Here is a 13750-nt window from a genome sequence, read left to right as displayed (position 1 = left end):
TAGCAACTCGTCAGCTTGAGCTCCTGCCCACGTTCCTCCTCTCTTCTGTATGGGTAGCCATTATCCTCAGAAAGAGCCTCTTCTGGATATTAGAATCCACTCGCCCTTCCTTTCCCCACCCCCTTGTCCTTTCTCCTGTCTGTGGCCTAAATTATTTATAAGTTCAGGCTGGTTTAAAAAACGCAATCAAACATTTATTCAGTCCTTTCTGTGTGCCAGGCATTGTGCTAAGTGCTCTGCATTCATTATTTCATTTACTCCTTACACGGCTCTTGGAGGTTGGTACTATTTCCTAGGTACCTACATTGGACTCTTTCCATTTTAAGATGGAAAAACAAGGTTTATGGAGGTTGAGAGATTCTTCAAGGTCATGCAACTCGGAAGTTGCCAAAGCTAGGAGCTGAACAGGGCTGTCTGGCCCCAGAGCCCTGGTTCTTAACTAGCGTGCTAGGAAGACAAGGCGGTTCTAAGAGCCTTGTGGAGTAGCTAGTCAAATCTTCTAGCTTGTTCAGTTTAGCTTTCTGAAACTCCTGGCATTTGGAACAACCCCTGGATAGACCTCTTCCATGCCATGTGGGTGGCCCGAGAGATTAAGTGTTGACAGTATAGCAATCCATAAGATGAATATACATTTTTGGAAACCCTATTTTTAACCCTGAGAAAAAGAAGGCTTTGGAAGAAAGACTTGAGCAGCCATTGCCAGCCAAGCAAACACTAAATCAACCTAGGGACAATGTTCTTTAAACACATTTGCTGAGGCTAAGGGGCAGATAGTTTACACTGATTCTGGGTAGCTGGCCACAAATGTAATGTGTCAGAGAGGCTTTTTTTCAAGTGTTCCATATCTTTTTTGGTGGAAGCTGCCCCTGTGCTTTAGCAGTCTGTAAATATTTGTGCAATTAATGTATGCTGGCAAATGTCTCAAGAGGAAAGCAGGCTTCATAATGCTAAGCAAAATTGTAATTAGCAACACAAAAGAAAAAGAATTTGTCTCTTTCATCTCGGTGCTTAAAAACCGGCAGCATTTAATACAGCTGGAAGCTTCAGAAAAGATAATTTGCAAAAGCTGATTTTCCTAAGCTTTAAAGAGTTAGTCCTTTACCCTAGTATAAAAAACATTCACTTGAAAATTATTTTTTCCCTTTCCTACTTAACATTAATCCAGTTAATACTAATTATGAAAGGTGATGTAGAGGAAAGTTCCTTTAAACATGTTAGTAATGTTGTCAAAGGGAGTGTTTTGCATTGTGGTACCCGTGAAGTATTGGAGGAAGGAAAAACATGAGTGGCCCATCTTGTTTAGAAATGATTGCCTAAGTGATTGGAGAGGAAGAGGAAAGAAGTGGGCCTGCTGACACCAGCTGGAGAAGCAGGGCACCTGGACCCATCCCCTGTAAGCTGTGTGCTGTCTGCTCCTCCCTTACACATCGTGGGCTTCCTCACAAGTTGCCATGGCCTTGAAGCTCCTGGACAGGCTCTGAAGTTCCTGCGCAAGTGTTCTCGAGTCCTGAGCACATCTGTGCCTTTGATCCTTTGCCATTCAATCTTGGGGTAAGATGGCTAGCCACGTATTACGGACTGAATGTGTCCCCTTAAAATTCCTATGTTGAAATCCTAGCCCCTAAATATGATGATATGTGAAGGTGGGGCCTTTGGGGGGTGATTAGATCATGAGGGTGGAGTCCTCATGAATAGATTAGTCCCTCATAAAAGAGACCCCCCCCCCAACTCCTCCCGCCCTCTGCCAGGTGAGAATACAGCAAAAGGTGAAATCTATAATCCAGGAAGCCGACTCTCCCCACACATGGAATCTGCCAGTGCCTTGATCTTGGACTTCCCAACCTCCAGAACTGTGAGAAATACATGTTTGTTGTTTAAGCTGCCCACTTCATGGTGATGGTACAGCAACCTGAGCTGATTAAGACTGTGAATAGCCAGTGTGCAAATAGTCAGTGCATTGCTGGACCTTTGGTGATCTTTTTCCAGCTGTTTAATTTAGGCTTTGCTGTCACTCATGTTGATCTGCAAGCCAGCCTTTTGATATCAGTATAGAGCACCTACATCAGAATATCCAGGCAGGTTTGTTAAATGAGCAGATTCCTGGTCTCCATCCCAGGAATACTGGATGCAGGAATCTGCTTCATACACAGATCCCCCAGGATCCTCCGGTAAGTACCCAGAGCTTGCGAATCTCTTAAATAAAAATGTCATCTTCTACCTACTGACCTTAATTTCCCCTCCTGTACTGCCTCCTCTCAGCCTTTCTGGGGTGGCTAAAGTGAAAGAAGTTTAGATATTTCCTCTGGGAACCCCTCTCTGAATCCCTAAGCAGAGGGGGACACCCCCTCATCTGCATTCTGGAGTAATTTATGCACAACTCCTTTACAGCCTCTATTTTACTGGAGTGATGTTAACCTCCTCTGAGGAAAGCATCATTTCTTGGTCATCTTTTTAGCCCCACCCCTAACCCAACACTTGGCATTTAGTAGGACTCTTTCAATGGTTGCTGCATAAATCAATCTTTGGTGTCATCATGGCACTTCTGGGAGACCTCACTTTGAGAGGCACAGACTGGAAGACATGAGCAAAGAAACAGTCCTTGAGGCAGAAAACAGTGAGTGGAGGGTCCAGTGGAGCATCTTCCTTTCTTGCTTTTCTACAAGCTTCATGTCATTGTCATCATCATCATCTTTGATACTTACCTTTTTATTGAGTGTTTTGTGCCAGGCATTGTGCTAATAAGTACTTCACATACATCATCTCATTTAATCTCCACAATGTTACTACCCTCATGTGTAGATGAGGAAATAGAAAGATTGCCTAAGGTCACATGAATGTTAGGTGGTCAAATGGCTGAGCTGGGATTAGAATTCAGATGGGTCTCAGAGCCAAATTTCAGAACACTAGTGGTTAAAACACCTTTGCTAACCTTGCATCCTAAGAAATAAGTATGATGCTGTGCTGGTTGAGATATGCTTAAACCACTTAAGCTGGAACCAGCAATTTAGACCAAACCCATCAGACTGTTTATACTTCCCTCTTTTTCCCAAATCCTCCCTGAACCTCATGCTATCTACTTTGGTCAGACCATCAAAACCCAAGAAGTGCTCAGCCTTGTAGAGCTATCTGCAGCTATAACACCATGTGCCTAAATTTAAATCTTTGACATGGTTTGGGTTTAAATGCTTAAAACGAACTTATTAGAAATTTGCCATACATGTTTATAGTGCCTTATAAATCAAAACTCATAGCAAAGCCAACTCATCATATTTGGCTTCTGTGTTTTTGACTGCTGACCAACTAATTTTTAATGGCTATTCATGCACGAACCTGCAAGCTAATGGGGTTTCCATGTCCACATCAGTACTGTGGTGGTAGCTGGGGCCTTCCAAATATGTTCTTGGTGTGTTTTTGTTAATTACTTACAAATCAAAAAGAACTACTTGCCATCTGATCCAAAACAAGGCTCTGAGGTCTATCAAAGGGTGATCTATGGCCTGAGCGCACAGTGGCAGGGAGAAGGAAAATTCTCTTGGTGTCCACCCGGGCTCTGAGGATAGGTGGGAAGAGACAAGCTCTGAGGCTTCAGTGCACACCAGCTCCTGCACCAACAAAAACATGCAAGGATTGGCTCCCTTAATCCCATTCTATTTATGAGGACATTTTAAAGGCTGCAATTCACATTTGAAGACACTTTGAGAACATATAAGCAATCCTATTATGTCGCTCAGAAGGCTCATTTAAAATGGGGAAGGGCATAAAAAGTCTACCATGTAAATTAAGGGCAACATGTCATTTCACAAGAAAATATTAAAGTTAAGAGATGCCTAAAAACGCATCTTCTGTGGAAGCTTCACAATATACCTGTCCTTTCACTAATTCCTTTTTAGGCCTATACTATATTATCAGTTCCACGTTCAGAAGTGCAAAGGGCAAGCAAAACTGTGTAAACAAGGGGTCCTTGCCCTCAAAACTGAGCTTCTCAGACTGTAACGTGCACCTGGATCCCCTGGGGACCTGGTTACAGTGCAGATTGTGTTGAGCAGGTGCGGGGCGGAACCTGGGATCCTGCATTTCTGACAAGCTCCCTGGGGATGCTGACGTCACTGCGCACACGCTCACACACTCCATGCTGCAAGATACGAAATATCTACAAGGCAAACAATGTACAAACCTTCTGATCTGCATATCTTTGAAGAACTCTAAAGGATCCCATTCCTTCAGACATTAGAGACACCTGGGCTGCTTACTTGTCTCCCGGCTAATGACGCAGATGAATTGCTGCTTTAACCTGGTGACCATCGCAGCTTCTCACTGGGCCAGACATTTGCTGGAAAGGGGCATGAAAGGTGAAAAGCTAGAAGGAGGGAGGAGTCTGCTCCTTGGGAGTCCAAAGGCAATCTTTGGTTCCCAGAGGAGCTGGTGCCAAGATTTTCAGGCGATGGGCTGCAAGACTGGACAAAATAAAGAATTTGTCACGTAGGGCCTGTGCCCTTCCAGAAGACATCATCTTCTTTCTCCCAGAGGAGCCTTCCCTTCCTGGAGGTTTTAAACCATGTGACTACACTGAACTCCAGCACTTTGAGACCTATTTTGGGCAATTCATAAACACAATAGGCTTAGCTGGTTTATGGAAATTTGCTCAGAGAAAAGGCTCAGGGCAGAGCCTAAGGCTGACTGTGAATGTATTAACAGCTAACACTTAAAATAGGCTAATGGCACCTTGAGAAAAAACAAAGAGAAGCCCAGACTTGAGCCCATGATTCCAGCAAGGATAGCATACGCCTGCACTGGCTTTCTCCGGAGCCAAGGCAGGGCTTTGGCTGTTACTCCTGCAAGGGGCAGGTTGGGTTCTAATAGGAATGTGTATTCACCAGGATTGAGTTCTTATCGGAATTTCGGTTTATAGAAATTCTGACTGAGCACCTACCCAACTTGGAATAGGATCTCTGATCTTGATAAACAAGAGTGTCTGCCCAGTGAAGTACTCAAGGGTGAAGGCTCTTTCTTAATAGCCCTTTCTATCTCTGGTCTATGAAGGAATATTCATTATTTGTGAGCTTAGTACCTATGATCGCTCAGAGAATTTTTAAAGAAACCCAAAACCCTGCCACTTGGGATTTTTAATGAAGCTTACAAGGGCAATAATTACAGTAATTTGTACTTCCAGTTACAATGCACTTAGGCACATTTATTTCTACGAAGAGTTTCCTTTAGTAGGGTAGTCTGTTTTCCAAAGAAGAGCTGGTGAATTCTGCAAATGGTAGGGAGGATGCTTGTTGATTCTTGATTCACGATCTGCACTTCAATTTTGTACATTTGGTATATTTTAGATGGCAGGAAACCAGGGACAGGTCTAATAAACTGGCCCTAAAGTAGTTTTCTTATTGAAAGAAAATACTTCTACTTGCTCTGATTTTGTTGCCAAATTAATAAATGGTAGCTCATTGCAAACAGCTTTGTTAAGTTAATTAACCCTTTATGTGAAGCATGTCAGCTTCCAAAGTGATTGACTTACTGCTCTGTTCGTGTTCCAGCTTCAAAGAGACATGAATTATATTTTGTGTGGAGGTAAAGTCAGTGGGGTCAATTCTTATCCTGTTTTTCCATTTTTCCACTGCCATAAAAAACTTTAGAAGGAAAGCAAACTGAGCTGGTTAGGAATTAAGCAACCACATTTTAATCAATAAATATGAACATCTGTATGTTAACCAGTTATTAAGCCAGAATAAAAGAGTCAAGAATTCAAAAGGTAACCTTGAAAACAAAGTGCAAAAATCTTTGCCATAAACTTTTCCCCCATAGAGAATTAGAGGTAACAAAGAATTTACTCAGAATAAGGATTGGAATAATCTAAAAAGTTCCAGGTAGATTTCAAAGCTAAAAAAAGATTTTGCACATAGTGGGCAATACGGAGATTACCTGACAACTCAGTGAATAAATGATTGAAGGGAGGAGTCGCTGCACATCAGGGAATAGGATTACTTATATTCACATTATGGGCCATTCTGATATCCATTTCTTGTTCCTGTCCTGCCTCACTAGGCTTTGCTGTGCTCTGTATTTGCAGAAAATCACATTTCCCAGGGCCCTTGTCATCTGGCTTCCAGGTAAGGTGCGGGAGGAAGACTAGAGGGCAGGAGAGATGAAGCCAGGGTATCTCTCCACATCTGACCCAGCTGGTCTTGCCCCAGCTCAGGCAGGGGCTTTGTCTCTGCCATGGCTCCAATTTCCACAATCCCTCGGTGGTCCTGGCTCTCACCAGGCAGCCCCCACCACACTGCTGGCTCCTGTGGGCTACCCCAGCTTCTGGATTAAGGAGACCACACCTTTTCATAGTCCTAGGTGGTCACAGATCCCTTTTATTTGGCTTCTCTTTTATCATCTTTGTAGGTCAATTTCCTCTATGAAATTCCCTCTATTGAAATACCTAGAATGGTTTCTGTTTTCTCTCTATCAGACAGACATATTAGAATCATTAATATTTTTCCCCCTTTAACTTATCTGGGAAGTTCTGCATGAGAATCTGCCCTAAGCCGATGAGAAATCACTCAAATCACACTCAGTACCCACTTTCTGCAATACAGGTGAATACAGGCTGCTTTTTTCCAAGCACTGGAACCCTCCTGGCCAGGTAGACCCTGTCTACCATGTCACCACCAATCATGATGGACACAGCCAAGAGTCTGCGGAGCTTGTTTCTGTTGTATGTACTAAGTAGGACAACAAGGAGAAAAATACAAACAGAAAATTAGTCTGAAGAAGAAATTACAGAGCCATCAAATAGGTAACATTATTAAAAAAAAAAAAAAATCTCCAAAAACATAAGAACGTAAGACAGCACCAGAAAGTTTCTTTCCTGTTGAATCAATAAATGTTCCTGAATTAAAATCCTTTAGAATTTCTGGGTATTTCAAGAGCATCCAAAAAAAAAAAAAAAAAAAAAAAGACTCGTGAACAAATGATCCGTAGCTTTTCGGCTCGAACGCATCCCTGAAATGGTTATTTTTTCAGAAGTAGAGTTCCTTGGTAAGCATGGAGACCACACATGGGATCTGCTTCTTCTCGTGGAAGTGGGGGTCATCAGACTGGGACTCGAAGTGCCTGGCCACCCTGTTGTTCACCCTGGTGAGGATATGCAAGATCTCCAGGCTCTTGCCGTGTTCGTTCAGGGTGGAGCACAGGGCCTGCACAAACCAGGACCCGCTTCCTGGGTTCCTCCATGAGTAATAGCCTTCAACAAGACAGAAAGGAGAAAATCAGATCAGCTGAGTTGGCTGCTGCCCCACGGGCCACCAAGAAGGAGCTCTCGGTATATGGGGCCTTCACACCTGCTTTTCTGAAATTATCTTACTTTTCTTTGCATGCAACTTCCCCGTGAGATTTAGGCTGTGTGAGCAGAGAGCAAACATCTTAGGTTTAGAAGGCTGCCTGAAGATGCCCAACACAGTGTCCTGCACGGATACATACCAAATACCTAAGTGTGTAGGAGACAAATGGGCACATGGAGCTTTCCAAAGTAAATGCTTGAGAAGAACTCTGGAACTCCCCACTGCCCTTTGGGGGGCGAGAGCTACTTTCTAATCAAGCCTCAAGAGAGGAATGTGCAGGAGAGAAGAGTCACAGAGATTTGAGGTTGCTGGCTTTGAAGCTGGAGGTAGGGGACCACAAGCCAGGGAATTCTAACATGCTGGAAAAAGCAAGGACGTGGATATCCCCCCTAGAGCCTCCAGAATATTCCTTCTGGAATTCTGGGTTGCCCTGCCAGCGCATTTGGAACTCTGGCCTCCAGAACCATAAGATAACACGCTTGTGGGTCAGAAGCCACTACGTTTCGGGGAATTATCCCTGCAGCAACAGGAAATGCATACAGCCTCAAGCCTGCATTCTGATGGTGGAATGGCATGGTCTGGTTCACAGGCAATGGATCTGATACCTGGAACTGTAGAATAGGCGAAGAGAAAGTCGGCTTCAACGGGGATCTTATATCGAGGATTGGCATCTGTGTCATTGATCGGCCCCGAGTCGGCCTGGACCCCATCATCGAGCTCTGTCCCCCGGCAAGCCTAAGTACCAAAGCAGAGATCACTCCATGGAGTTGGGAATAGGAATGTGTGAGCTTTTCACTGCTGCGTCCCGGTGCCCAGGGCTGCGCTCGGCATGCATTAGCAGCTCAATGAGAATTTGAAATATAAATACATAATGAATAAAGCTTGTGTCAAATTAGCAAGCAAAGCAAATGAAAATATCACAGTGTCTTAAACCCTCACAACAGCTGAGCTGATGCAAATACAGATGCCAAGCATGGAGGGATAGAAAAACAAAACCTAAATTTGCAAACCCCAACTGAAACAGCGCATACATCTGTAAAGGTGATAGAACCCAAGTCACTCTGTCATCGCTCTGTCATCTTTGTCCTTTTTCAATGGCACTGGCTTTGAAAAGGGATTACCTGAATGAAGAAGAGTTTGGGTTTCTCTAGAAGGCTTCTGCATCTGTCCCCCCTAAAATGGGCGGTCAAGTCCTTTATTGCTGTCACGCCATCTGTTCCATAAATTAAATTTTCTTCTCCGTGGCTTAGCAAGATGCAGGCGAAGCAAGCGGAATTTCTGTGGTCCTCTTCAGAGGCTGCAAGCAAGCGGTTCGAGGACGGAAAGGTTAAGATGTACGTCCTGTGGGACCTCCAGAGGGTGCTCCCTCCCAGCCTGGCAGTGGCCACTGACTGTCAGACGTGCACGGGGAGGAGCACCTCTCTGGAGAGAAGGAAGACCAGTGCAGAGAAGTTAGAGACAGGGGATTCTAGAATTCTCACACGGTCTGAAACCTAGATGGGGTTGCCTCGTGAGGAGGTGTGCCCCTCGTGAGGAGGTGTGCCCCCCATGTGGGAGGGGTTCAGGCGGCTGCTAGGAGGCAGCGTCCGGGGGCACTGAATGGGCAAGGCCCTGCTGTTTGTTAGGCCTGCGACACCAGGCAAGTTACGTCACCATTTTGTGCCTTAGTTCCCGTATCTGCAAAGTCTGTTTAAAACATAAACATCTGCAATACAGGGAGATTATTTTTCTCTATCTGCCACCAGGGAAAGGTTGACACTTCAACTCCATTCTGGACAGAAAGATACAGACTTGTTCCTTCCCTATGAATTAGCTTTCTGAAATGGAGACTGTTCTGTAGATACTAAACCTATCACTTGCTGTCCTAGTTGCTGATTTCATCTTTTTAGGGAGAGGTGGAAGTTTCCTGAAAGGCCTCCGCCTGGGCCGGAGTAGCCCAGAGGAAGGAAAGGCTGCCCGGGCTGAAATCGCTGTGTCCCGCCAAGGCGCCCTCCCGAGACCGCTGGCGTGCTGGCCCTCCCCGGAGCAGGGAGGAGGCGCGGGGAGGAGACGGGCACGCACCTTGCTTCAGCAGATCTTGCATCTTGGCACAAGAACAGTCATTATGGACGACCACATCAAAGCCCAGGTTTCTGAAGCACTTGAAAAGGGCCTCAGCATCTTTGTCCGTCCCATTTCGGACGCTCATACCTGTGGGAATGAAGGCCATGATGAGCAGTTCCTGGCTGAGTGCTGCCCGCTAGCCGCATCCGGTCGGGCGCTAAGTGTGGCCTTGCGGGCTCCGGTCTCAATGCTTCCAAGGTCACAGTTGAAATGAGCAACTGAGATAAGAAGCAAACTCAAAGGAGAAGGTCATTCAGTCTGCCCACAGAAGGTGAGCCTCGTCACGGCAACTCTCTGCTTCAGTCGAGACCAAAGAGCTCCCCTCGATTCGTAGCCCTTTGGTCCAAGTCCCACATCAGCGAATGCACGTGGTGGGACCTCAGACTCGAAGCTCCCGATGTCCCTCGTGCCTTCTTCCTGGGCACGTAAAGAGCACTGGGTGGGCGGCTGTCTGCCCCAGCAGATGGGCACGGCCCTTCTCTAATCAAAGTCTGATACAAGCTGAAGATGACGCAAGGGGACAGGAAAGGTCAGCCCAGGCCCACAGCACTGACCTGTCTTTTGGTCGAAGTTCTTGTTGTTTATTATGATGCATTTGCCCACCTTCTCAAAATTCATGTTATACTGATATGTAAGCACTCGGTCCTGGGCGGTCTTGATTGATTTCCCCGCGTCATTTTTCTTCTTCTTACTGGGGAAACAGAAAGCCAGTCAGGGGCTGTGGAAGATGTGTGGACAGGAATGGCCTCCCGATTCTACTGCTAGCATGGAAGGGGTGCCCAAGAAAGCTGTAATCTCTGTTAAGAAAAGGCCCGAGGTGGGCAGATAGCTCCGTTTAATTGTCGTATTTAAAACAAACAGGATCTCCTGCCCTAAAACTAAAACTTCAATGAGATTCCCGGACACACCCACCAGCATGGCTACAGGGGGATACGGCACTTGCAAGGGGTCGCTCGTAGCTGCTGGGAATCTACTTTGTACTTCCATTGTGGAAAACTGGCAGAATCTACCCAAACTGAATTTAAACGGATCCTATGACAGAGCAACTCCACTCCCGGTGATACACCCCAGAGCAGAGCAAATGTGTTTGCAAAAGGGCCAGATCTACACATGCGCACAGCAGTGCTGTTCAGCAAGAGCCCCAAGCAGCAAATAATCCAAATGTCCATTTACAGAGCATGAATAAACTGCTGAATATGCATATAAGGAGAAACTATATAACAATGAGAATGGACAAAGCATGACAACACGAACCCAATCTCACAACGATAGTATTAAATGAAAGAACCCACATTCAGAACACAAATACCTGAGGTTAGAAGTAGTTACATTAAAAAGGGGGGAAAAGGAGCAGCAATTTATTTATTTATTTATTTTTTTAAGTTTATTCATTTGAGATAGAGAGAGAGCATGAGCACGGGGAGCGGCAGAGGGAAAGGGAGAAGCAGGCTCCCCGCTGAGCCAGGAGCCCGACGCGGGGCTCGATCCCAGGACCCTGGGATCATGACCTGAGCCGAAGGCAGATGCTTAACCATCTGAGCCACCAGGGGCCCCAAGGAACAGCAATTTAAAAAAGGAAGTAGTCCCCTTCCAATCTCCCAACACTGACCATCCAGGTACCAAAAGTCTGGCATGGAGGATGGAACATGCAGCATCATTGAGAGGACACAGAAAACAATGTCAAGTGTGAGTGGAAAGCAACCGTGCTGGTCATCCACAGGAATGGAAACTCCACGAGAGAAAAGATTGTTTTTTGATCTGTTCTGAAAAATTGCTGAAGTCCCAATACCTAGAACAATGCCTGGCATATACGTTGCTCCATAAATATTTTTTTATAAACTACAGATCAATATCCCTTATGAATATAGATGCATTTTTTTTAAAGATTTTATTTATTTATTTGACAGAGAGAGACAGAGTGAGAGAGGGAACACAAGCAGGCGGAGGGGAGAGGGAGAAGCAGGCTTCCCGCAGAGCAGGGAGCCTGATGCGGGACTCGATCCCAGGACACTGGGATCATGACCTGAGCCGAAGGCAGACGCTTAACGACTTAGCCACCCAGGCACCCTGCATTTTTTTTTTTTTTTTTTTTTTTTGAGAGACAGCACATGAGCGTTTAGGGGCCAAGGAAGAAGGAGAGAATCCTTTTTTTTTTTTTTTAAGATTTTATTTATTTATTTGACAGAGAGAGCCAGAGAACACAAGCGGGGGGAACAGCAGGCAGAGGGAGAGGGAGAAGCAGGCTTCCCGCTGAGCAGGGAGCACGATGTAGGGCTCGATCCCAGGACCCTGGGATCATAACCCGAGCCGAAGGCAGACACTTAACCATCTGAGCCACCCAGGCGCCCATCATCTGATTTTTAAAAGAGAAATAGCCTCCACCTTCTCCAGACTCTTCCTCCCTACATTTTCCGTCTGGTCTACAGGTGCGATGCCAGCTTTTCTCCATGCTTCTTTCCCCAAGGAGGCAGCACAAACGAGCACTGGGCTGGGACTCAGGCATCTGCCCGCGGGACCCTTCACAGAGCCCTGACCCCCTCTCCTGGAAGACAGAGCCTTCTGTGACCGTCACAGAATGACGTGGCCGATTTCGTGGGCAGTAAATACTCCTCTCCCTCTCCTGGGCCTCCAGAAAAGCTCAGTGGAGACGAATATCAACAAAGCAAGCTTCTGTAGTGTTCAAGGACATGCTGTGCATGGGGGGAGTAGGATTTACTTTTGAATTTCCTGACAACGACCCATCCCGAAGGTGTCCTCTGTGCATGTGGAAAATTATCTGCAGGTGGTCTTTCACATGCACACAAAATCTTCAATCCGTGCCTCCGAAAGAGATGGAAGTGGCTCTGTTATACGCATTTTATAGGTTATAATAACAACTAACATTGGTCAGGGCTTACGAGGGACCAGGACCTCGTTAAAATTCTCCCTGCATTTTCTCATTGCCTCTGGACAGGTCTTTAGCTAATGGAAGGCCACTCCAAGACCCTAATAAGACTTGTATTAAGTCTAACAGGCTGGAGGTCTTTAAGAGATGAAACTCTACTTCTACCTTCTGCAATATGAGTTATTCTGAAACAAACTGTCCAACAGCAGCAACCGTGATATTTTAAAGCTGCCACTAGCCCATCCACAATGATGAGCAAAACAAAACTGGGGAGCATCTTTTATAAGAAACACTGGCTTGGTTATAAGTTACATGAAAAAAAAAAAAAAGGACTCCACTTCTATTAGAATAGATTTGAAAAGTAAACTTTTTTTTTTTAAAGGAATACAAAAGGGGAACAAAGATATACACCCTTTAAAGAAAATACTTTCCATGGTTACAAAAAGTACCTTAAAGTTGAATATGAAATGTGATTCTTATTCCTGGCAAATATTTCAAAAGGGAGGGAATTCCCTTACCTAGCCTGCCGCTAACTTGAACTCTCATTTTCAAAATGATATAAAATATCTGCTTCCTCTTTCTGGATTTAAGTCAGTCAATATTTGTTTTTCCTTCTAACCAAAAGAGCTTTTTGCTAAACCCAGGTCTTCCCAGATCGCAGATGCGTATTAGAGAGCGGTCCATTCCATCCCACTGACTTCATCTTCCTAAGAGGCACCAGCCTTGGGAAAACTCCGTCTGTAGCTTAACTCTGGGTAAGTAACCCCTGTGATCAGGCTAAAGCATGTAACTGGAGAGACAAACAAAAGGAAGAAATGATTATCAAGATGCAGAAAGCACCAGGAAAAAAAAAAGAGGAACCGAAGTCCACGACAATTAATAGATACGTTCTGCTAGAATCCGAGTCCAAGGGATCCGAGTCTGCCCCCTACTAGCTGTGAGGCTTCTGAGCACCCTGTCCTGGGGATTAGCGCCCTTTCTGTTCCACTTTTCCTTCAAGACCCCACTGAGAGCAGTGCCTTCACTTCCACTTTGCTAATTCCGGCTGCAAGTCTGCCGCAGAGATAGTAGGAGAACCTCACATTGGGAAGAGGAATGAGTTCCGAGAGGCAGAGCGTTTCAGGGTAGCTGCTAGCAGCTGCTTCTGCACACGGGGCAGGGGTCTTGCTTAAGTATTTCTCTTGTGCATGACACCTAATGCTATCTGCAAACGCTGGTAGACTGGCGAGTCTTCTTCCCTTTTCCCCTGCTGCTCTTCCAATCATCAACCTTCTTCTTTTTTTAATATTTTATTTACTTGACAGAGAGAGACACAGCGAGAGAGGGAACACAAGCAGGGGGAGTGGGAGAGGGAGAAGGAGGCTCTCCGCTGAGCAGGGAGCCTGATGCGGGGCTCGATCCCAGGACCCTGGGATCATGACCTGAGCCAAAG

At 45.5% G+C, this 13750-nt stretch overlaps 1 protein-coding gene across 3 annotated transcripts in view; it reads right to left on the bottom strand.

The window, feature by feature from the left end:
• Positions 1 to 5660: 5660 nt before the first annotated feature.
• CASP7 (caspase 7) overlaps positions 5661 to 13750 on the bottom strand; it is a 29162-nt gene continuing 21072 nt past the window's right edge. For all 3 annotated transcript variants that reach the window (XM_032423420.1, XM_032423421.1, XM_032423419.1), the window contains exons 3-7: positions 9989 to 10125; positions 9393 to 9521; positions 8453 to 8628; positions 7937 to 8066; positions 5661 to 7234 (exon numbers count right to left, since the gene is read on the bottom strand). In XM_032423420.1, coding sequence (XP_032279311.1) covers positions 7011 to 7234; positions 7937 to 8066; positions 8453 to 8628; positions 9393 to 9521; positions 9989 to 10125 — 796 coding nt within the window. In that variant the 3' untranslated portion in view covers positions 5661 to 7010. The remainder of the gene's footprint in view (positions 7235 to 7936; positions 8067 to 8452; positions 8629 to 9392; positions 9522 to 9988; positions 10126 to 13750) is intronic.

The sequence above is a fragment of the Phoca vitulina genome, unplaced genomic scaffold, assembly GCF_004348235.1.
Source record: "Phoca vitulina isolate PV1807 unplaced genomic scaffold, GSC_HSeal_1.0 scaffold28, whole genome shotgun sequence".
Taxonomy (NCBI): Eukaryota; Metazoa; Chordata; class Mammalia; order Carnivora; family Phocidae; genus Phoca; species Phoca vitulina.
The sequence above is the reverse complement of the archived record's forward strand: the minus strand, read 5'-3'. Positions and strand labels throughout refer to the sequence as shown.